This window comes from Adiantum capillus-veneris, chromosome 27 (assembly GCF_014529385.1).
Source record: "Adiantum capillus-veneris isolate H3 chromosome 27, ASM1452938v2, whole genome shotgun sequence".
NCBI classification, from domain to species: domain Eukaryota; kingdom Viridiplantae; phylum Streptophyta; class Polypodiopsida; order Polypodiales; family Pteridaceae; genus Adiantum; species Adiantum capillus-veneris.
Genome location: NC_140957.1, coordinates 101028277 through 101054356, shown reverse-complemented (window position 1 = coordinate 101054356; position 26080 = coordinate 101028277). Strand labels below are relative to the sequence as shown.

Sequence of the window (26080 nt, the reverse complement as noted above, 5' to 3'; positions counted from 1 at the left end):
ATGTACCAGATCTTCAACGTAATCTTCTTTCAGTTGCTAGACTTGTTGATCTTGGTCTGTTTGTTGGATTTGATCATACCAAATGCCGAATTGAGAAAGATGGACAGACTATAGCCACTGCTCCTCGAAATGGTAATTTGTTTGAACTCTCTCTCAACGATGCTGTAGCAAATGTTGTCACTGCTCCAGGTGATCATGATTGCAAAGTATGGCATCACCGTTTTGTTCATGCTGATTTCTCAAAACTCCTTGATCTTCAACGTCGTGATCTTGTTCATGGCATGGATCTTAAAGACCATCCTCATATGGGAATTTGTGAATTTTGTGCTCTTGGGAAACACAATCGCAAATCCTTTCCTCTTTCAAATACAACTCATTCTCATGACATATTGGATCTTGTTCATACTGATATATGTGGACCTCTACCTTCTTCGAGATCACAATATCGCTACTTCATTACTTTCATTGATGATTTCTCAAGGTATACGACTGTATTTCTACTTAGACAAAAATCTAAAGCCTTATCTGTTTTCAAACAATTCCACAAGGCTGCGGAACTTCAAACTAGTCGTCGCCTTAAGAAGCTTCGTAGTGACAATGGAGGCGAATATGTTTCTCGAGAGTTTGTGAGTTACTGTGCTGACAGTGGAATTCATCATGAACACACTATTCCATATTCGCCTCAACAGAACGGTGTTGCTGAACGAAAGAATCGCACTATTCTCAATGCTGTAAGATGTATGCTAATTCATTCTGGCTTATCTCGTGTTTTTTGGCCTGAAGCTACTTTGACAGCAGTATTTATTCAGAATCATCTTCCTACTACTGCACCCTCTGGTAAGATACCCATCACAGCATGGACAGGTGACATTCCTTCTGTATCTCATTTTCGAACCTTTGGATGTATTGCTTATATTCATGTTCCCAAAGAAACACGAACAAAGCTTGATGCTCCTGGTCTTAAAGTTATTTTTATTGGATATTCTGACACTTCCAAAGTCTACAAATTCTATGACCCTTCCTCCAAGAAAGTAATTGTGAATCGTGATGCTACTTTTAACGAACAGCTTATGGGAGGCTCATGGTCCATGGATGATTCTGATGATACTAAATCATTGCTTCAGGCTTTTCCATTTCTTTCAGAAGATGAAAATCTTCCTATAGAGCAACTTTTCTCTTCACAACCATCCATTCCGAATGTTCCCAATGATGATATTGATATTTTTGTTGATCTGCCTATTGATTTTGAACATGGCTCATGTCATGTTTATGATGACGATATTGCTGATAATGCTTTTTCTACTTCCGAAGATCCAGTTACTTATGATGAAGCTATCTCTTCACCACAAAAGAATCAATGGCAAGAGGCTATGGAAGCAGAGTACGATTCTCTTATCTCTAAAGGTACATGGATACTAACTGAATTACCTCCTGGTCGTATAGCTATTAAATGTAAGTGGGTGTATGAGACAAAAGTAAAAGCAGATGGATCTTTTGACAAGTTCAAGGCGCGTTAAGTTGCAAAACGTTATTCCCAAGTAGCTGGTGTTGATTATCAAGAGACTTTTTCACCAGTTGTTCGCATTACAAGTGTTCGAGTTTTATTGGCATTTGCTGTTCAATTTGAGTTAGAAGCTCATCAAATGGATGTGCGAACTGCTTTTCTTAATGGTGACCTGGAAGAGGAAATTTATATGGAACAACCAGAAGGGTTTGTTATTCCAGGTAAAGAAGACCTTGTTGCTGAACTCCATAAGGCACTATATGGTCTCAAACAAGCTTCGCGAGCCTGGTATACAAAATTTGATCTTTTTCTCACCTCTAAAGGATTCATCTCTTGCTCGTCAGACCCCAACTTATACATAAAATGCCAAGGTAGCAGTTTTGTGATTCTTGCTCTTTATGTGGATGATACCATCCTTGTTTCCAATGATTTGGGATTTCTTCAGTAAGTGAAAAAGTTATTGTCTTCTGCATTTGATATGGTGGATCTTGGAGAGATTCACGCGTGTCTTGGCATTCAAATCCAACGGAACCGTACAAAAGGTATTTTATTCCTTCGACAGTCAAAGTTTATTGCAGATACTATTCAAAAATTTGGTATGGAATCTGCACATTCAGCCAACACACCTTGTCTTGCAAGCTCTACGAAGAACACTTCTGACAATGGTGGTCAACTTGTCACAAATCAACCTTATGCTAACTTGATTGGATGTCTTCAGTTTGTTGGCATGAACACTCGTTCTGATATTCTGTTTGCTGCTAATTATCTTGGACAACATCTTGCATGTCCTTCTCTTAAGCATTGGTCTGCTGCAAAGCGTGTGTTGAAATACTTGAAAGGCACTACAGATTTTGGTTTAGTCTATCGACGACAACTCACATCGGATTCTATGCAATCTCTTTCTCTTTTGGGTTACACAGATGCAGACTGGGCAAGCTCACATTTATCTATGCGATCTACTAGTGGAAATTGCTTCTTTATAAATGGTTGTCTTGTTTCTTGGACTAGCAAGAAACAACGTTGTGTTGCAGTTTCTACGACTGAGTCAGAATATGTTGCGGCATCACTTGCAGCTCGTGAGTTGATTTGGCTTCGACAAATGCTGGTTGATATTGGTCACTCTCCTCTTTCTAGCACACCCTTGCGGTGTGACAACCAAAGTGCTATTAGTCTTGCAAAAGACTATGTTCAACATAATAAGTCAAAGCACATTGCTGTCCATTATCATTATGTCAGGTATGAAGTACGCAAAGGAACCATTATGGTTGAACACTGTCCAAGTGACCAGATGATTGCAGACATTTTGACCAAAGGCCTCAACGAGTCACGTTTCATCCTCTTGCGCTCGGAGCTTGGAGTTGCTTCGACCTCACTCTTTCTAGATTAGCTTCTTTGCTATTGTAATAGCTTTGTACATATGACATTGTAATCTTTTAGGTACCATGCACTATGCACACTCCACATTTGCACATTGTGATCTCTAAGTCACTTGAATATTTGTACATAGATGCACAATTCACTTTCACATCATCATCGCTGGTTCATATTTTCACATTGTATAGGGGCTTGGGTTTTTCCCTTGAAGTCCCCAAGGGTTTTTTCATCCAAAGCTAGAGACCTTTGTTTGAGTGGGGGTGTTGGAGCTATATATGGCTCACTCTACTCAACTTGGTCTCACCTATATATTTGTATCTTGTCCTCAATATGAATCAGTCTTTGCGAGCGTATATGGTGTGTCTCTTGTCTCGTCTCTCTCTCTTTCTCTCTACATCTCAACACCCACGACGTATGGAAGTACCTTATTGCAAACTTTCAGAAGAAATCTGTCACAGAAATACTTTATTTGAGAGGGTTGCTCAACAAGTTACAATATGAAGTTGGTACTGCCATGACGGGACATATTAAATATTTCAAATCTATTATTAATCAACTTGCTGTTGCCGGTGATCCTGTTCCACAAAAGCAATTGATTACTCTTCTCCTTGATACTGTGAAGGACTCTTCTTATGATAACATTGTTACTATTCTCTCTAATAAAGATGGTCTTGATTTCGACCTAGCCTGCATGTCTTTAATTGAATACTCAATATATATGAAGCTACTCAATATATGGATTCTCTGTATATGGCACCCAGGTCCCCTCTATATATACATCATCTCATGTGTGTATTCTACACACTTTGGGGTTATACTTCTGTGTTCTCTCCTTCTCTCTCAAGATGGTATCGGAGCAGTAAGTTTTTGTTTTCAATTTTTTTCCTGATCAAAATCAATTTTGCAGAAACTACCTTCCATAGTGACCGGAATCGATGTGGTCTACAACTTTGCAGATGGAAGTTTTTTCAAATGCTGCACCGATTTTGAGTTATCGTTCGCGGACTGCGTACATACCTGAAAAGCAACTTTCGTTTTTTGTTTTTGATTTTTCTGCTTATTCAAAACGATTTTGCAGAAACTATTCGCGAAGGAGACCGGAATTGATGTGGTCTACAACTTTGCAAAAGGAAGTGTTCTCAAATTCTGCACCGATTTTGAGTTATCGTTCGCGGATTGCGTGCATACCTAAAAAGAAATTTCCGTTTTTTATTTTTGATTTTTTTGCTTATTGAAAACGATTTTGCAGAAACTACTCGCCAGAGAGACCGGAATCGATGGAACAACCAGAAGGGTTTGTTATTCCAGGTAAAGAAGACCTTGTTGCTGAACTCCATAAGGCACTATATGGTCTCAAACAAGCTTCGCGAGCCTGGTATACAAAATTTGATCTTTTTCTCACCTCTAAAGGATTCATCTCTTGCTCGTCAGACCCCAACTTATACATAAAATGCCAAGGTAGCAGTTTTGTGATTCTTGCTCTTTATGTGGATGATACCATCCTTGTTTCCAATGATTTGGGATTTCTTCAGTAAGTGAAAAAGTTATTGTCTTCTGCATTTGATATGGTGGATCTTGGAGAGATTCACTCGTGTCTTGGCATTCAAATCCAACGGAACCGTACAAAAGGTATTTTATTCCTTCGACAGTCAAAGTTTATTGCAGATACTATTCAAAAATTTGGTATGGAATCTGCACATTCAGCCAACACACCTTGTCTTGCAAGCTCTACGAAGAACACTTCTGACAATGGTGGTCAACTTGTCACAAATCAACCTTATGCTAACTTGATTGGATGTCTTCAGTTTGTTGGCATAAACACTCGTCCTGATATTCTGTTTGCTGCTAATTATCTTGGACAACATCTTGCATGTCCTTCTCTTAAGCATTGGTCTGCTGCAAAGCGTGTGTTGAAATACTTGAAAGGCACTACAGATTTTGGTTTAGTCTATCGACGACAACTCACATCGGATTCTATGCAATCTCTTTCTCTTTTGGGTTACACAGATGCAGACTGGGCAAGCTCACATTTATCTATGCGATCTACTAGTGGAAATTGCTTCTTTATAAATGGTTGTCTTGTTTCTTGGACTAGCAAGAAACAACGTTGTGTTGCAGTTTCTACGACTGAGTCAGAATATGTTGCGGCATCACTTGCAGCTCGTGAGTTGATTTGGCTTCGACAAATGCTGGTTGATATTGGTCACTCTCCTCTTTCTAGCACACCCTTGCGGTGTGACAACCAAAGTGCTATTAGTCTTGCAAAAGACTATGTTCAACATAATAAGTCAAAGCACATTGCTGTCCATTATCATTATGTCAGGTATGAAGTACGCAAAGGAACCATTATGGTTGAACACTGTCCAAGTGACCAGATGATTGCAGACATTTTGACCAAAGGCCTCAACGAGTCACGTTTCATCCTCTTGCGCTCGGAGCTTGGAGTTGCTTCGACCTCACTCTTTCTAGATTAGCTTCTTTGCTATTGTAATAGCTTTGTACATATGACATTGTAATCTTTTAGGTACCATGCACTATGCACACTCCACATTTGCACATTGTGATCTCTAAGTCACTTGAATATTTGTACATAGATGCACAATTCACTTTCACATCATCATCGCTGGTTCATATTTTCACATTGTATAGGGGCTTGGGTTTTTCCCTTGAAGTCCCCAAGGGTTTTTTCATCCAAAGCTAGAGACCTTTGTTTGAGTGGGGGTGTTGGAGCTATATATGGCTCACTCTACTCAACTTGGTCTCACCTATATATTTGTATCTTGTCCTCAATATGAATCAGTCTTTGCGAGCGTATATGGTGTGTCTCTTGTCTCGTCTCTCTCTCTTTCTCTCTACATCTCAACACCCACGACGTATGGAAGTACCTTATTGCAAACTTTCAGAAGAAATCTGTCACAGAAATACTTTATTTGAGAGGGTTGCTCAACAAGTTACAATATGAAGTTGGTACTGCCATGACGGGACATATTAAATATTTCAAATCTATTATTAATCAACTTGCTGTTGCCGGTGATCCTGTTCCACAAAAGCAATTGATTACTCTTCTCCTTGATACTGTGAAGGACTCTTCTTATGATAACATTGTTACTATTCTCTCTAATAAAGATGGTCTTGATTTCGACCTAGCCTGCATGTCTTTAATTGAATACTCAATATATATGAAGCTACTCAATATATGGATTCTCTGTATATGGCACCCAGGTCCCCTCTATATATACATCATCTCATGTGTGTATTCTACACACTTTGGGGTTATACTTCTGTGTTCTCTCCTTCTCTCTCAAGATGGTATCGGAGCAGTAAGTTTTTGTTTTCAATTTTTTTCCTGATCAAAATCAATTTTGCAGAAACTACCTTCCATAGTGACCGGAATCGATGTGGTCTACAACTTTGCAGATGGAAGTTTTTTCAAATGCTGCACCGATTTTGAGTTATCGTTCGCGGACTGCGTACATACCTGAAAAGCAACTTTCGTTTTTTGTTTTTGATTTTTCTGCTTATTCAAAACGATTTTGCAGAAACTATTCGCGAAGGAGACCGGAATTGATGTGGTCTACAACTTTGCAAAAGGAAGTGTTCTCAAATTCTGCACCGATTTTGAGTTATCGTTCGCGGATTGCGTGCATACCTAAAAAGCAATTTCCGTTTTTTATTTTTGATTTTTTTGCTTATTGAAAACGATTTTGCAGAAACTACTCGCCAGAGAGACCAGAATCGATGGAACAACCAGAAGGGTTTGTTATTCCAGGTAAAGAAGACCTTGTTGCTGAACTCCATAAGGCACTATATGGTCTCAAACAAGCTTCGCGAGCCTGGTATACAAAATTTGATCTTTTTCTCACCTCTAAAGGATTCATCTCTTGCTCGTCAGACCCCAACTTATACATAAAATGCCAAGGTAGCAGTTTTGTGATTCTTGCTCTTTATGTGGATGATACCATCCTTGTTTCCAATGATTTGGGATTTCTTCAGTAAGTGAAAAAGTTATTGTCTTCTGCATTTGATATGGTGGATCTTGGAGAGATTCACTCGTGTCTTGGCATTCAAATCCAACGGAACCGTACAAAAGGTATTTTATTCCTTCGACAGTCAAAGTTTATTGCAGATACTATTCAAAAATTTGGTATGGAATCTGCACATTCAGCCAACACACCTTGTCTTGCAAGCTCTACGAAGAACACTTCTGACAATGGTGGTCAACTTGTCACAAATCAACCTTATGCTAACTTGATTGGATGTCTTCAGTTTGTTGGCATAAACACTCGTCCTGATATTCTGTTTGCTGCTAATTATCTTGGACAACATCTTGCATGTCCTTCTCTTAAGCATTGGTCTGCTGCAAAGCGTGTGTTGAAATACTTGAAAGGCACTACAGATTTTGGTTTAGTCTATCGACGACAACTCACATCGGATTCTATGCAATCTCTTTCTCTTTTGGGTTACACAGATGCAGACTGGGCAAGCTCACATTTATCTATGCGATCTACTAGTGGAAATTGCTTCTTTATAAATGGTTGTCTTGTTTCTTGGACTAGCAAGAAACAACGTTGTGTTGCAGTTTCTACGACTGAGTCAGAATATGTTGCGGCATCACTTGCAGCTCGTGAGTTGATTTGGCTTCGACAAATGCTGGTTGATATTGGTCACTCTCCTCTTTCTAGCACACCCTTGCGGTGTGACAACCAAAGTGCTATTAGTCTTGCAAAAGACTATGTTCAACATAATAAGTCAAAGCACATTGCTGTCCATTATCATTATGTCAGGTATGAAGTACGCAAAGGAACCATTATGGTTGAACACTGTCCAAGTGACCAGATGATTGCAGACATTTTGACCAAAGGCCTCAACGAGTCACGTTTCATCCTCTTGCGCTCGGAGCTTGGAGTTGCTTCGACCTCACTCTTTCTAGATTAGCTTCTTTGCTATTGTAATAGCTTTGTACATATGACATTGTAATCTTTTAGGTACCATGCACTATGCACACTCCACATTTGCACATTGTGATCTCTAAGTCACTTGAATATTTGTACATAGATGCACAATTCACTTTCACATCATCATCGCTGGTTCATATTTTCACATTGTATAGGGGCTTGGGTTTTTCCCTTGAAGTCCCCAAGGGTTTTTTCATCCAAAGCTAGAGACCTTTGTTTGAGTGGGGGTGTTGGAGCTATATATGGCTCACTCTACTCAACTTGGTCTCACCTATATATTTGTATCTTGTCCTCAATATGAATCAGTCTTTGCGAGCGTATATGGTGTGTCTCTTGTCTCGTCTCTCTCTCTTTCTCTCTACATCTCAACACCCACGACGTATGGAAGTACCTTATTGCAAACTTTCAGAAGAAATCTGTCACAGAAATACTTTATTTGAGAGGGTTGCTCAACAAGTTACAATATGAAGTTGGTACTGCCATGACGGGACATATTAAATATTTCAAATCTATTATTAATCAACTTGCTGTTGCCGGTGATCCTGTTCCACAAAAGCAATTGATTACTCTTCTCCTTGATACTGTGAAGGACTCTTCTTATGATAACATTGTTACTATTCTCTCTAATAAAGATGGTCTTGATTTCGACCTAGCCTGCGTGTCTTTAATTGAATACTCAATATATATGAAGCTACTCAATATATGGATTCTCTGTATATGGCACCCAGGTCCCCTCTATATATACATCATCTCATGTGTGTATTCTACACACTTTGGGGTTATACTTCTGTGTTCTCTCCTTCTCTCTCAAGATGGTATCGGAGCAGTAAGTTTTTGTTTTCAATTTTTTTCCTGATCAAAATCAATTTTGCAGAAACTACCTTCCATAGTGACCGGAATCGATGTGGTCTACAACTTTGCAGATGGAAGTTTTTTCAAATGCTGCACCGATTTTGAGTTATCGTTCGCGGACTGCGTACATACCTGAAAAGCAACTTTCGTTTTTTGTTTTTGATTTTTCTGCTTATTCAAAACGATTTTGCAGAAACTATTCGCGAAGGAGACCGGAATTGATGTGGTCTACAACTTTGCAAAAGGAAGTGTTCTCAAATTCTGCACCGATTTTGAGTTATCGTTCGCGGATTGCGTGCATACCTAAAAAGCAATTTCCGTTTTTTATTTTTGATTTTTTTGCTTATTGAAAACGATTTTGCAGAAACTACTCGCCAGAGAGACCAGAATCGATGGAACAACCAGAAGGGTTTGTTATTCCAGGTAAAGAAGACCTTGTTGCTGAACTCCATAAGGCACTATATGGTCTCAAACAAGCTTCGCGAGCCTGGTATACAAAATTTGATCTTTTTCTCACCTCTAAAGGATTCATCTCTTGCTCGTCAGACCCCAACTTATACATAAAATGCCAAGGTAGCAGTTTTGTGATTCTTGCTCTTTATGTGGATGATACCATCCTTGTTTCCAATGATTTGGGATTTCTTCAGTAAGTGAAAAAGTTATTGTCTTCTGCATTTGATATGGTGGATCTTGGAGAGATTCACTCGTGTCTTGGCATTCAAATCCAACGGAACCGTACAAAAGGTATTTTATTCCTTCGACAGTCAAAGTTTATTGCAGATACTATTCAAAAATTTGGTATGGAATCTGCACATTCAGCCAACACACCTTGTCTTGCAAGCTCTACGAAGAACACTTCTGACAATGGTGGTCAACTTGTCACAAATCAACCTTATGCTAACTTGATTGGATGTCTTCAGTTTGTTGGCATAAACACTCGTCCTGATATTCTGTTTGCTGCTAATTATCTTGGACAACATCTTGCATGTCCTTCTCTTAAGCATTGGTCTGCTGCAAAGCGTGTGTTGAAATACTTGAAAGGCACTACAGATTTTGGTTTAGTCTATCGACGACAACTCACATCGGATTCTATGCAATCTCTTTCTCTTTTGGGTTACACAGATGCAGACTGGGCAAGCTCACATTTATCTATGCGATCTACTAGTGGAAATTGCTTCTTTATAAATGGTTGTCTTGTTTCTTGGACTAGCAAGAAACAACGTTGTGTTGCAGTTTCTACGACTGAGTCAGAATATGTTGCGGCATCACTTGCAGCTCGTGAGTTGATTTGGCTTCGACAAATGCTGGTTGATATTGGTCACTCTCCTCTTTCTAGCACACCCTTGCGGTGTGACAACCAAAGTGCTATTAGTCTTGCAAAAGACTATGTTCAACATAATAAGTCAAAGCACATTGCTGTCCATTATCATTATGTCAGGTATGAAGTACGCAAAGGAACCATTATGGTTGAACACTGTCCAAGTGACCAGATGATTGCAGACATTTTGACCAAAGGCCTCAACGAGTCACGTTTCATCCTCTTGCGCTCGGAGCTTGGAGTTGCTTCGACCTCACTCTTTCTAGATTAGCTTCTTTGCTATTGTAATAGCTTTGTACATATGACATTGTAATCTTTTAGGTACCATGCACTATGCACACTCCACATTTGCACATTGTGATCTCTAAGTCACTTGAATATTTGTACATAGATGCACAATTCACTTTCACATCATCATCGCTGGTTCATATTTTCACATTGTATAGGGGCTTGGGTTTTTCCCTTGAAGTCCCCAAGGGTTTTTTCATCCAAAGCTAGAGACCTTTGTTTGAGTGGGGGTGTTGGAGCTATATATGGCTCACTCTACTCAACTTGGTCTCACCTATATATTTGTATCTTGTCCTCAATATGAATCAGTCTTTGCGAGCGTATATGGTGTGTCTCTTGTCTCGTCTCTCTCTCTTTCTCTCTACATCTCAACACCCACGACGTATGGAAGTACCTTATTGCAAACTTTCAGAAGAAATCTGTCACAGAAATACTTTATTTGAGAGGGTTGCTCAACAAGTTACAATATGAAGTTGGTACTGCCATGACGGGACATATTAAATATTTCAAATCTATTATTAATCAACTTGCTGTTGCCGGTGATCCTGTTCCACAAAAGCAATTGATTACTCTTCTCCTTGATACTGTGAAGGACTCTTCTTATGATAACATTGTTACTATTCTCTCTAATAAAGATGGTCTTGATTTCGACCTAGCCTGCATGTCTTTAATTGAATACTCAATATATATGAAGCTACTCAATATATGGATTCTCTGTATATGGCACCCAGGTCCCCTCTATATATACATCATCTCATGTGTGTATTCTACACACTTTGGGGTTATACTTCTGTGTTCTCTCCTTCTCTCTCAAGATGGTATCGGAGCAGTAAGTTTTTGTTTTCAATTTTTTTCCTGATCAAAATCAATTTTGTAGAAACTACCTTCCATAGTGACCGGAATCGATGTGGTCTACAACTTTGCAGATGGAAGTTTTTTCAAATGCTGCACCGATTTTGCGTTATCGTTCGCGGACTGCGTACATACCTGAAAAGCAACTTTCGTTTTTTGTTTTTGATTTTTCTGCTTATTCAAAACGATTTTGCAGAAACTATTCGCGAAGGAGACCGGAATTGATGTGGTCTACAACTTTGCAAAAGGAAGTGTTCTCAAATTCTGCACCGATTTTGAGTTATCGTTCGCGGATTGCGTGCATACCTAAAAAGCAATTTCCGTTTTTTATTTTTGATTTTTTTGCTTATTGAAAACGATTTTGCAGAAACTACTCGCCAGAGAGACCGGAATCGATGTGTTCTACAACTTTGCAGAAGAAACTACCCGCGATGGGGATTGGAATTGATGTGGTCTATAACTTTGCAGAAGAAAGTTTCTTTTAAATTCTGCACCGATTTTGGGTTATCGTCTCGGACTGCGAATATGTTTGAAAATCAAAATTTTACTTTTTTCTTTTGATTTTTCTCATAATTGAAAACTTCTCAATTATATTTTTCTTCATCAATTATATATTTGTTACTGACGTAACTTTGCTGCAGAAGCCAGTTACACATCGTTCCGATTCAGTCGAGCCGTTGATGATCGTCCAAATTCTATCGAGCTACTGTTGGTACATGATCTTTTGTTATATGATATACTCGTTCATTGATTCTCGTATAATTATTCTTTTAGAGATATAGTTTATGTCGTTTTATTGATAATTTCTCATTGATACCATAGTGATTTTGATGATACCATGATGATGTTTTGTTAATACTTTGGTCATGGTGATTTTCGTTGATACCATGATGATATGTCATTGATACCATGGTTATTCTCGGTGGTGCCATGATGATATTTCGTTGATACCATGATGATATTTTGTTGATTTCATGGTGATTTTTGTTGATACCATGATGATGTTTTGTTGATACCATGGTTATTCTCGGTGATACCATGATGTTGTTTCGTTGATACCATGGTTATTCTCGGTGATGCCATGATGATGTTTCGTTGATACCATGGTTATTCTCGGTGATGCCATGATGTTGTTTTGTTGATACAATGATTATTCTCGGTGATATCATGATGCTTTTCGTTGATACCATGATCATTTATTCATTTTTATTGATATAATGATGATATTTTGTTAATACTTTGATGGTATTCATTGATCACTACATTGATAAATGTTGTTTTATGTAGTATATACACATATCATTTGTATCACATAATCACACATTTTGTACTTTTACGTTTATACTTTATGTACCATATGTTGTCGTGCGTATATATGTCGTCAAAAGAGTGGCGTCGCGAACCATCTCTTATGGCATTGTGAACGTAATTATTTCATTAACGATGCTAATAATTTTCATGACATGTTTTTTTTTGGAGTCTATGATCTATGTAGGATTGATCAAAGAATTGATTTTATGAAGACAAACTTGGTGACAATAAAAGATTTATGAAGATATGTTTGGTGATGCCATATTGATGACAACATGAAGACATGTTTGGTGATGCGATATTGATGACAAGCTACACAGCAGATTCACGGAGACACTTTTGATTACAAGCTAATCGATAGCCTTTACACCTCTTTATTGAACCTTTGTATTCATTATTGTATTTGATAGGATAGGAGTAATGTAACTCCTCATAAAACATTCATTGTAAAAGGAGTGATGTAGCTCCTCGTAAACATTTGTATATTTAATGATTTTTATAATATAACGGTGGGTGTATATAGAGCTGTGGGTTTTTCCCTTGATCCCCCAAGGGTTTTTTCATCCACAGTTAGGGACCCTTATTTGAGCGGGGGTGTTGAGCTTATATGTGAAGCTACTCAATATATGGCTTCTCTATATATGGCACCCAGGTCCCCTCTATATATACATCATCTCATGTGTGTATTCTACACACTTTGGGGTTCTACTTTTGTGTTCTCTCCTTCTCTCTCAACACTAGCTCTGAAATCTTTTATATGCAGGTCCGCACTTCCTCCGTTAAACACCCCTTGATCGCAATTGAAAGAATGAATTGCAAGAACTTATGCCAGACAGTTGATCATCACGGGTGAATGTTGTCTTGAGACATCGCATATATCCTATTGCCGTCCTGAACTTTGAAATCGTCCTTTTCACTTGTCGCTCTTTGTTTTTTAGCAATACCCATGGCGCTCTTGGAAGTTTTGTTTGGCCAGCTGCATTGGTGGAAGGCCATAGATCTGGCATCTTTCCAACTAACTGCAAATCATCTCGTGAAGCTGGATTATCTTTCATTCCCATGATTGTCTTCCATAGGAGCTCTCCCACATTCTTGAATATATGCATTGGATCCAGCAAATGGTTAATTAGTAGATCACCCCAGTATGGCAATGTATGGAGAATGGACAAACATTTCATTCCTGGAACAGGTTGCCCCTCATGTTGCTCCCATCGGCGACGCCACTCTTGTACATGCATAAGACGACATTCGACGCGACAAAGCTGACCTTCACGCAACTGATGGCCATCTGAAAGATAACGGTGGTGGCCTTGATAAATTGTCTTTCGAAGAGAGACATAATAGCGCACATCCAAAGACTGCCCGCAAATTGGACATGCATTGTATCGCGAAGTTGTTAGCCCTGCATATATTAAAGCATGAATCAGGCCAAGGCAAAGGGCTTGCGAATAGGGAGAATTTTGTAAATCAATAGCCATTACCAGAAGCTTCTCTGTATCCTGGCCAATCGTGCATAGTCCACATAAGAAGTCCATGGATCCTTGCATGCTATTGTCCTATTGGTTCAACCGCATCTGCTATGTCGATCCCATGCCATAACTCCTGGAGCTCGTCAACTAGTGGAGCTAGATAAACATCCATGTTTTTTGCCTTGAACTTACCAGGTACAATCAAGCTTAATATCAAATGACCCTTCTTAATGGCAAGCCACGGTGGGAGGTTGTAATTGATAAGGCACACAGTCCAAGTGCTCCATGACGAGCTTCTCAAGCCAAATGGATTGACTCCATCCATTGCCATGCCCAAACGCAAATTGCGTGATTCACTATTAAAATGTGGCCAGGTATGTTCAATGTGCCTCCAATTCTTTGAATCAGCGGGCACCCTAAATGTTGCGTTAGTGGATCTATTCGTAGAATTCCACCGCATCAACTTTGCAATGGAACCACAACGAAACATGATTTTTATCCTAGGAATAATAGGGAAATGCCACAACACTTTAGCTGGAATTGTCTTGCCAACTGCATCTTGTTTGTAGCGCATTGCTCTGCACTTAGGCCATGATAGACAATCTGCGAATTCATTGAGAAAAAGAATGCAATCATTTGGACATGCATGAATCTTGTTGTGGTCCAACCCAACTGAGGTCAGAAGTTGCTTTGTGTCTGGCTTGGAGGGGGGCATTTCATTGCCAGCTGGGAGAATTTGCTCCCGCAATAACCTGTTTAAGCCACATTAAATTAAAAACCTCTCCGAGCACATCACCATTGCAATCGAAAAATCTCTTTTGTAAAGTACGTACCTAAACAAAGCAGTGGCGCTTGCATCTGACCACCCGTACACTGACTGAAGATTCAAAAACGCCAGACAAGTACGAAGCACAGATATTTTGGTGCATTCATAGATTGGTTGACGTGCCAACTTCCTCAACATGTCTTCAGGAGATAGGCGCATGGCTTCTGGTGTTTCTTTGTTCGCGTTCTCCTCGCTTGTCTGGAAGAAGGCATCCAACATCTCCTCCATGCCGTCGTCTTCTGTCTGTAAGCCCTTTTTTGCTTCCATCCATGGCTCTATATTGGTCGGACCTTCATGCATAATCTTTTTTCTCTCTCTCTCTCAGATGTAGGTGCTATGTCGCAGAAATCAATGCCCGTTCCGTAGGAGTCGTATCGCAAATTCTCTACGGTTTCTCTAGCAAACTCTTCGTACTTGTGCACATGCTCATTACATATTCTACACTTGCGCAGGATTTGATACTTCCAGAGCGTCCATGAGCATGCAATATTTTCCTCCATGTTAGTTGATGACGTTGCCATCTACAATGATTATGAATGTTGTTTTAATATATATATATATATATATATACTCCTCACAATGTAAACTACATCGCATTCTCTAGTCTTGCCCAATCTCCATACACCTCGGTCTAGAGGTGTAGTGAGATCAGGACCACCGAGTTAAAATCTCGTGTTTATTGGTCAAATCCTATATGGGTAGACACATACGTGCACTCCCAGGTGTACATGGCAATGCATGTAGCAGGAAAAACCCGTTTGCCTCTTTTAGTTCCATAGTTTGTTCTCTGTCTACGTACCCTATCTCTCGTTCTTTCTCTCTCGATCTCGCTCTCGCTATCTCTCTTTCTCTCTCTATTTCTCTATTTTCCTATCTCTCTCTCTGTCTTGCTCTCCACTTCCCTATCTAGCTAGGTCACTTTGGCTCGACATGCACAACGTCCGGTCAGACTACTGACCATGGAGGAGATTGATGAGATCTGCCAGCGCGACAGATGTTGGATCTCCTATGATCTACCTATCTCAGCTAGCTGGTTTAGCCGTTTAGTCCACACTCAGCAGTTTAGGATTCAATAATATTTTATTTTGTCATCTTCTTGCTCTGACTTTGTATCAGATCCATCACATTGTAACTTTCTTGTCTCATGTCTCATAGGTCACTTAGGCCTTTCGAAGACGTTAATATAACATTTCATTTCATTTATCTCTTTATTTTTTTTTCTTTAATTTTAATTTCCTAAGCATACATTAATTCTCTCTCTCTCTCTCTCTCTCTCTCTCTACACACACACACACACCTCTCTCTCTCTCTCTCTCTCTCTCTCTCTCTCTCTCTCTCTCTTTCCTACACACACACACCTCTCTCTCTCTCTTTCCTACACACACACACACACACACACACCGCTCTCTCTCTCTCTCTCTCTCTTTCCTACACACACACACACGATGTAGAGAGAGAGAGAGGGAGGGGTTGGGGGGGCGGAGATGGACATATTACCTGCGCAGCAGGTTTCGACCAAGATCTGAGCAGGTGAAAATGGCCCCTGCGCACGGGTTTCGATTTTTCCCCCCAATTTTTTTTGCGTCGCTATACGCGTGGCAAATAAATCCTTTCCACGCGTATATCGACGCACACTGCGATGTGTATATCGACACGTATAGCGACACACGCTAATTGCGTCGATATACACGTGGAAAAGCATGGCCGTCGATATACACGCGTCGATATCTTCATGTAGTGTTGTAGTGGTTGTCTATTCACCAAAACAAGCAAAGGTAACATAATGGAATTTGTCTTGTTTTTCATTTTGAACTTTCGGTTATGAACATGCTGCTCAATAGCTGTATGAACCTCTAAGGGTCGTTTTCTTGTGTAAGGATCCACAGGTGGACGTTCAATTACACTTATGGGCAAAAATATGGGCAAAGGATCTACCATGTTATTTTGTTTAACCCTTTCGCACATAACATTTAAAGAGCTTGAATCTCTTGTATAAGGTAAAGGGGCACCACGACCAGATGGAACAATCTCTAATCCTGGAAGAAACTTAGACTCTTCTGGTTTACTTCAGTTTTTGCTTTGTTTCTTGCTTGTAGCAGGGGTTTGGATCACTGTTGAGGGGGGCATGTCCCTTTGAACCTCTTCATCACTAGAAGAACTTGAATTTTCTTCCTCCTCTCCTTCTTCTTCCATGTAGTCACTTGAAGATGTCTTCTCTGAACCCAAAAAGCTCTCCATCACTTCAATATAGGCTCTCCCAAATGTCTACAACCATAAACAATGAACTTCCTTGAATATTTCAAGCTAAAACACAAAAGATAAAAAAGAAACAATAAAAAATTGAATTCTTACCAAGCCTCATGTTTGCATGGCATCAATCATCAAGTCTCTTGTGCTTACAGGATTCACTTCAGTGATCTCAAAGTCTTTCAATAGAACAAGAATGGTAAGGAGACTTGAGTCATTACACTGAACACTGAACACAAAAATATATCCTGTTTTTTTCTTTGTGCTCTTGTACTTTACCAATGCACCCAGCAAGAGTAAACTTATTGACATCACTTGAAGGTCCTTTATGTTTTGTAACAATTAAAAAAGAAGTTGTTGAATCAATCAATTGCTTTTGATCCCCGGGACACCCAATGAAAAACGCCAAGCATGCTCATAATTGGGTTTTGCAGGAGCATTACCCCAAATATTTTTTTCTTTTGAGCATTGAAGGGTTATTGCTTTTCCTGTAGGTGTGGTTTCTATACTCTTGTCCTTTGGATCCTTCTGGTGATGCTCTCTAGTGAGCTTAGTAGATGCCTCACAAGGAAATTGTTCTGCAGCAACAAGAAGCTTTCGACGAGAAGAACGAGGAGGACTTCTAAAAAGTCGTGTTGCTTGAAGGCTTGGGCTTCGTGGTGCCGGAAATTGTTGAGAAGACATTAGTGTATCTGAATGCCCCCCCGAGCTTGAACCTAGTTGAGGTTGACTGGAAGTTTGCCACTTTGAACTCACTTTAAGCCTTTTACTTGCTTGAAATTTTTGACCTTCAAAAAAGACAAAGAAAGACTAGCATATAGACAAAAATAAAGTATAAGAATGCATTATGATGCCTAACAATGAAATAAAAGGTGTACAATTTGGGTTTATAAAGAGCCTCTTGTAGTCATATCAAGAGTGAAATGTAATTTTGAATCCATGAGATGCAACAAGATAAGAGTTTAGGATTGTGGAATCTCCATATGTAGGAAAGTGTTTTGTGCTATCTAGAACTTAGTAGAAAGTTAAAAAATGATGGTTTGGAACTTCAGAGTATGTATGGTAAGGATAAAGAAAAAAATATTTTTACAAACACGTCTAGACTCAAGTGGATTCTAGAATCCAATTGAAATACCAAAGAATCACAAAGGGGACATAACAATGGAGCATATTGGTCAATGTTAGAAGAGGCAAAATGACAATAGGACGACGGTGAGTGCATGCTGTCTCAAATTGTTTTTTCAAAACGAACATGCACATGTCAGATCCATCATGCTATCAAAACACTATTGGTCGTGAAACACGCCGCAGCCACAAAGCTGCGCAGCTTTGCGGCTGCGACGTGTGTCGAGGCCGACAGTGTTTTGATGGCATGATGGATCTGACATGTGCATGTTTATTATGAAAAAAAATTTAGACAGCATGCACTCATCGTCGTCCTTGTTGTTGTTTTTACCATCTCTGCATCACCAAAGCGCTCTCTTTTTCATCATCTGTGCATGGATTTTAATGGAAAAAACCAATTGTGTACCTTTTTCCTTGTTTGTGGCTCTAGACTCTACTACTTCTCTTGTCTTGTCACATTTTCTAGAGGGGTGTGTTTGTGTACGTTCTTTGCCTTAAATGTTGTAGTTTTTGGATTCCAGAATCTTTTTTTTTTGAAAAATTAGATTCTGAAATCCACAGTCTCTATTTAAACGACTTCTGAAATCCACAATTTTTGTAAAAACGGATTCTGGAGACCAGAGTCTAGGTAAAAATGGATTCTGGAATCCATAGTCTCCGTAAAAACAGATTTTGGAATCCATAATCTACGTAAAAACGGTTTCTAGAATCCACAATCTCCATAAAAACGGATTCTATAATCCAGTCTTACAAAAATTTAGATTTTGGAATCCACTTCATTCATAAAACCGGATTCTAAAATCCACTTTGCAAAAAAATTGGATTCCAGAATCCACTTTTTCGTGGACTTAAATTCTAGAATCCTCTTAGTTGGATTCCTAAAACTCAAAATTGGATTCTAAAATTCATGTTTCTAAAAATTTGCAATCATAACACCAAAGATTGCACAAAGTTGGATTCCAGAATCCACTTTGATTTGACAAGTTGCATTTCACATGCAATATTGTCCTTAAAAGTTGGATTCTAGAACAACTTGATCATAGGCTTCAATTCTAGAAGAAGTTATACTACTCTTGTCTTTCTTGAAAAAATTGAACCAGTAAGACATATCTTTTTGTACAATTCAGTTTTTTTAACTGAAAATATTTTAAAAGTTTGTTATTTTTTGAAAATAAACAATAGGATTCTGGAATCCAAATTTTTGTTCCACTTTAGATTTTAGTCATTATATTGTGCTTCACTTTTTGAAAAAATTACTTAATAAAAAATAGAGTTTGTTTTAGCACTAAAATTTTTAAGTGACCTAGTTGTTATTCAAATTTTCTACAATTTAACCTAAAAACGTCAATACATAAAATTTAAGAATTTTAAAAACTTAAACATACTAAAACCTTTGAATTAATGCTCCAAATATTGAATAATCCAAAAATTCTTGCTTACCTTGAAAAAGGAATTGCTAAAAAGAAGCACAATTGCAAGCAAGTGCTCCAAAGCTTGGAACACAACTTCTGCATGTGAAAAATGAGACCTTCCTCCCATTTTAAAGGCTCTTATTTTTTAATATAATATATTTTTATTAGTTTTAAAAATAAATCTTATTAAAAACCCCCTATTAAGTCTACCTTTAGAGCCATGCAAGTTGCTTCGTTTTGTTTGTCACACTCTACCAAATGGAGCTTCTAAGTAGTCCTAGTAATGTAGAACCTTTTTGTCCTTCTATGCCACTAACACCTTCTATAAACACAACTTTTCTTTCTAGTGAGGGAACTGCAATTTCTAAACGGTGCTCAAGAAGAGTTTTATTTGATGTGGTCGAAGAATAACTAAAGCATCTTCATGGGAATGAAGCAGTGAACAACATATACCATGAGCAACGATGGAATCAAGGGGTAAGAAGTCAGAGAAAAAAATGACTTCTTTCAAGGCGAGAAGTTCTAGCAACATCTAGAGAGTTTTGTTGTGCCAAAAACCGTTTGAGAAGCCTAGGGTTTTAGAAAATCCAACAAGAGCGTAACAATTTTTTCAACTTAAAGAGGAGTCCACAAAATGTATTCTTGAGTTCATGTATACGTTTCTCCACCTTCTCAACAAAATATGTTGTATCGGATGTTTCTTTTTGTAGATCGAGTTTTCGAAAGGTATTTAGAATAAGCAATTTAAGAATTCAAAAATCATATCAAATGTGAGCCAAGAAAGTGTTTCTTTAGCATTTAGCACACATGAAACCCCCCAATATTGTTTCCTCAAACAATGGTTGGGAAATTTCGTCACCTTTAATGGAGAAGTTCTAACTAACTCAAACTTCACACATCTACCCGACAACTTTACTAAGCGAGAGGTATACAATTTATATGTGGAGTCACAAAAAGATAGTCTAAACTCCACTCTTTTGCTACCATATTTCTTGCGAATTTGGAGACAAGAATTTCATCATGTTAAAATTCCGAAGAAGAGCAGGATGGGTGTTTGCCAGATATGTGCAGAGTTAAAAGCAAAGCAAGACACAACAAAGACTACGGAGGATAAATGTAAGTTATTATAGTTTGGCTAGTTAAATTAAATTACTTCTCTCAAAAATTTCAAAAATCTAACACTCTTCAAACTCTTTTACAGTGCCCATTCTACAAGCATTGAAAATTCACAGGGAGCAAAAAAGTACAGAGTGCCAAAAGCTAGCAAAGCACAGGAAAAAGTGTTTAGAGAAGAAGAAAGAAAAATATCTAGGTCTAGTCATCAATAACATGGATTAGAAGAAAACAATGTTGCCACATTTTATGCGTCCTCCAAAGAATCTCAAAGAGGAAAACTTCATCCAGATCCATGTTGTTTGAGCCTTAGTTTTCAATGGTGTCATCTCATCTAGAATCTTTATTTATTTTCCAAATATTCATAATGATCCTAATTTGACAATCACCATCATTCAGAACATCATTGAATAATGGCAAGGTGAACTACCACCTGTCCTCTACTTACAGCTCAATAAAACTTGTAAAGAAAATAGAAACCAAATTCTCCTTGCATACTTGAATATGCTGGTGCAAAGAAAGATATTCAAAAAGGTGAAGCTTGGGGTTTTACTAGCGGGACACACACATGACCAAATTGACCAAATGTTTAGCAGGTTCTCGATCAAGTTGGCAAAGAAAAGCGCATTTGACCTTCCACAAATCTGTGTCTTGCTGAAAGATGCCTATGTTCCCAAGCCCTCCATTAAAATTGTGGAAGAAACATATGATTTTAGGTGTTTTTCGATTGGTTCCGCCGCTAATCTACCATCATTTTCACATCTCAATGATCATAGTTTTTAACATCAATTTAGAATCAAGCAGGTAGAGGAACAGAATCTCATGTGGTGTAAAAATACTCAAACTCTGAAGATTGGTTTCCAACAGAGGGCTTAGAATTCTTATTTTTTGTTCCTGATTGTGAAATTCAACAAGAAAAGTACATGTTGCTCTTTACAACAAGTGAGACACAAAAGCTGAGAGCAAAAACCGCCCTATTGATCCTCTACAATGCCTGAATGAGATCAAGGAGACAATACATGGTGCACATGTGTATATCCCAGCAAGCTCTCTAGAATGGTGGGAGAGTTTTTTTACAAAGCAAGTGAAGCTGGTTGAAGATCTCAAGGATGACACGTTTTAGCTTGAACATGCATTTGCGTGGCACCATGGTGGTCTTTGCAAAAGGAGTGGGAATGTTGTGGCTAGTGGTGTAAACAATGTGCAGATTTCAGTAGATTTTTTATCTCTTATTCATGGAGAAACAAGGAAGATGTATGTTGGCCCAAGCACAAGCACAAAACGTCGACAATAGGAGAGAGAAATGTTGGAAGGATATGTAAATGAGATAAAAGAGGGCACAATGATTGCAGCTCTTGCCACAAACAATGGAAAGGATCATCCCTTTTGGCTTGCAAAATGCACAAAAATTTTCAGAGAGCACGATGTATTGAATGGCATGGAAGTGCATTGGTACCGAACAACTGCAGAAGATCCATTGAAAGGAAAATATGATCCTGAGATGGTGAAACCAAGCAAAAAGGGAAAAAATCAGGAAGTTCTCCTCGTGTGGACACACTTAATCTAGAGGATGTGGAAATCCTTGCGTATGGTTTTGACTTAAATAAATCTGGTCACTTACGCAGAACAACCATTGAGATGTTGAAGCAAAAGGTCAAAGATCTGTCCTAGACATTACAAGGGGAATTTTTCTCCTTTTCAATTATTGTAATTTATTTTTTCTTGGAATCATTAATGAAGTGTGAAGGTTTTGGAATCCCTTAAATGTAGTGATTTTTTAATTTCAGTGCTTAAGTGAATTTTATAATGTCTAAAAGTGGGTATTTTTTTTAAAAAAAAATGGAAGTAAGTCATAAAATAATATGGTATTTTTTCAAATAATCTTCAAAATGTGGCCCTTTTATCATGTCTTTTGGAAAATTGGACTTGAGTTGTTGTTTGCATGATTTTATTGTCATTTTTCATAACTTGCTGTTAATTTTTGATGGAAAGAAGAACACACAAAAGCCATGAGAAAGCTAAAGAAGCTACTTCTTTCATCACCAACCTTGAGAAAGGTAGAATATGCACGTGGGAGACCTGTCATTATGACAGGACACGAGTCCTACAAGGAGAGGATGGGCAGTAGGGCAAGATGATGATGAAGGTAAAAGGTATGTGGTGAGATTTGGAGCAAAGATTCTGAGTTCTCGCCAACGTGATTATGCACAAGTAAAAAGGAAACTATGGGGGGTGGTTACAGCATTGAGGTGTGACAAGGAGTTTTTGATAGGGGCATCAATGGTTGTGGAAACTGATTGTTTGCCTCTTCTTGGAATGATCACAAACTGTTCGACTCCTGATATTGCAATACTGCGATGGATAGCCTACATAAATTCCTTGAATCTTGAGTTCAAGCATATTGCAGGGAAAGACAATCCAATGACAGATATGCTATCTAGGGCAATGTATGAAGATGAACAGGATATGATTATTGAGGGACAGGATGGTAGGCACAAAGTTTTACACTATTGATCATGCAAAGAGTAGTCACTCTTGATAGGTCGCTGCTTCAGTACTCTGCAGAACCAGGATGATTGTACTAAGGAGGAAGTTAAGAGGATAAGAAGAAAAGCATATGGATACTTCTTGAGGGATGGCTACTTATGGAACCATCCTAAATGAAGAGTTGGAACACCATTGCACGTAGTATGCAATAAGGTTAGTCATCAAAAAATCATCAACGAGTTCCATGAACGTTTATGGGCAGGACATCCAGGTGTATGGGAAACATTTTCCAAGGTAAAATAAAGGTATTGGTGGAAAGGGATGTATAAAAAGGATGTACTGAGTTTGTGGAGTCTTGTGTGACATGCCAAATGTATTCAAATGTACGGCATCGTGATGGACTACATCCTACTTATCCATTAGCCATGCATTACAAATGGGTTGTGGAGTTGGTCACAATTCCTTTGGGACTTTGGCAAATAAGGTATTTGGTGCTTGCAAGAGAAGATTTTTCTAATCAAGTTGAAGGGCGTGCATTGAGGACAAAGAATACACAAGTTCTTGAAGATGTGATCTATTGCTATGGGTGTGTGGGAAAGATAACTACAGATAGAGGTGAATTGGATGCTGATGAAGCAAGGGAATTCTTCTCTAGAATGGTCATCAAACTAGCTTTAGCTTGTGCCTATAACCTAGAGGGAAATGGCAAAAGTGAAAGAGGTCATCCTCCAATTTTAGCTAAGGCTTGTGAAGGTAAGCTTGGAGAGTGGCCAAGGTTACTTCCATTTGCATTGTGGGCTGACTATACAACACATAGTTCAGCCACTGGCTAACTGTACAACACATATTTCAGCCACTGGCTATATGCTTCAAAGCTTTAGCTAACGCTTGTGAAGGTAAGCTTGGAGAGTGGCCAAGGTTACTTCCATTTGCATTGTGGGCTGACTGTACAACACATAGTTCAGCCATTGGCTATATGCTTGTTGAATTGATGTATGGTCAAAAACTTGTGATGCCAATTGAAGATGTAGTTCTTACATGGAATTTATTGCCATAGGAAGATGGAATGAGTAGAAAAGACCTTATTGCATTGCGCATACGGCACTTGGAAATAAGGCCTAAAGACATTGAGCTTGCAATGGCCTTGAAAATTTCCACATTGTTTCCATATGGCATCAAGTTCTATCTCCACTGCATCATAATTTTCTCTTTTGTCTTCATGGATTCCACATTGAGCAGATATGCTTGAACCAATTCAAGCATCTTTGGTAAATCTGAACTACCAATTTTTTTGAAAATCCTTTGGAAGTTTATGTGTACCATAACCTTCATCATCTGCTCTCAATTCTCCATCTACACCTCCCACCCTGGCTTGCTTCACGTCAGGTTCAATAAAGATGTCGGGGAATTAAGAGTTTGAGATGTGAGATTGGAAGGTGTGGCGCCTCTAGTTGTGAGAGGTGGCAGAAAGAGAAGACAAAAGAAGTAGATGGATGAACACTAACGAGAACCCCAAATGCACATTATATCATTAATACTTAAAGAATTTTTACAAGGGTGGTATGATTGACCTCTAACAATCACTACAATGTTAGTAAACCTTCAATAAAGTTAATTCAATAGTTGTAGCATTCATAGGTAATCAAACTGCTGCCTAGCTCCCAATTAATCACAATCTTCGAGACTTCTCGATGCAAGTTATTGAAGACTTGGATGCATCTCAAAAGTTTTGCGTAATTGGAAAAGGTTCTAAAATATCTCTATTGCATCATCGTTTTTTCCCCCCAATGAGCCGGCTTGCCGAGCACTGAGGCTGACTCAAAGCTCGAGACTGAAAGGTACTCCAAAAAGGGGGGGGGGGACCTTGTCCATGGGTAACCTCCCTTACCTTTAAACTATTTGTTCTAAAGCCAAAGGCCTTTGGGCGTTCATGTGTGGAAAAAAAAAGCCAAACATTGTTGAGAAATGGCTACAACAGAATGCCAAAAGAGACATGGGGAGGTAGCACTCATCGTGGAGCTCCCCTATGCTTGCGAGTGTGACAAATTTTACTCCCCTCAGTCTCGTGCTCATGTCCAACCAAAGCAGGCACAATTTGGTGGAGGTCAACAATTGCTCCCTTCCCACTCACATATGGACCTTGGTGCCTTGGCCCTTGACCTCTAGGTTGTTGCCCTTGGCATGATAGTCACCCTTACATTTTGACAACCTCCATAAAGCTCCCCTAATGATTTGTTTGCTTCACAAATCATCCCATCCATGATTTATATCAATTCACTATCTTCGTTTTGATAAATATTCTTTAACTTGAGGTTTATCTCAGATCCATGACCTATAAGCTCAATGTACAACTATTCTAAGTTTCCCACTTTTACCAAGGTCTCTCGTGTTTCTCTTACCCAATGAATCTTCAAGAAATAACTCTTATGACTTGTCTTAAATTCATCCTCATCATCTAAGAATCAAACATGTCTACTCATCCTCTAGACTAGTCGCATCCAACAATGGTTTCATCAAGCTACTCACCATAAACATGTACTCCTTGTGCAATTAAAGTCTCTTATTCACCTTGTACATGGATTGTTTAATTAAGAGACTATCACTTTCTCTTGATAATCTCAATGGTTTCCTCATGGAACTCCCACTTTGTTATGCCAAGTACCTCCCCAAGGTTAATTCAACTCTTCTATTCAAAATCATCTCTTATAAAACCTTTTTGAGATCTCTTGTTGTCTCTATATTGGATTGGAGATTTTAGGCAGGACCCTTTTCTTTACCATTGGTTTTTTTCTTCTTCTTTTCTTTAGTAAATTCCTACATAGACACTTCACAGATCGGCATCTTTGTGGAGAACGTGATCTAGGAGACACTGTTTTATTTCTTCTTTCACTCCTTGTGGCCTTTTTTGAAGGTCATCCCCATTCTCACGTTTTGTTTCTCCTCAACA

At 38.7% G+C, this 26080-nt stretch overlaps 1 protein-coding gene and 1 pseudogene across 1 annotated transcript in view; one reads left to right on the top strand and one right to left on the bottom strand.

Moving 5' to 3' along the window:
* Positions 1–18390, bottom strand: part of LOC147422460 (uncharacterized) — a 32872-nt gene extending 14482 nt beyond the window's left edge. Inside the window, 5 exon segments of the mRNA XM_086503064.1 lie at positions 16511–16590; positions 16816–17014; positions 17102–17177; positions 17691–17784; positions 18303–18390. Of these exon segments, the coding sequence (XP_086359190.1) occupies positions 16511–16590; positions 16816–17014; positions 17102–17177; positions 17691–17784; positions 18303–18390 (537 nt within the window).
* A 2841-nt stretch (positions 18391–21231) lies between these two features.
* Positions 21232–21940, top strand: LOC147422459 (uncharacterized; annotated as a pseudogene).
* The last annotated feature ends 4140 nt before the right edge of the window (positions 21941–26080 follow it).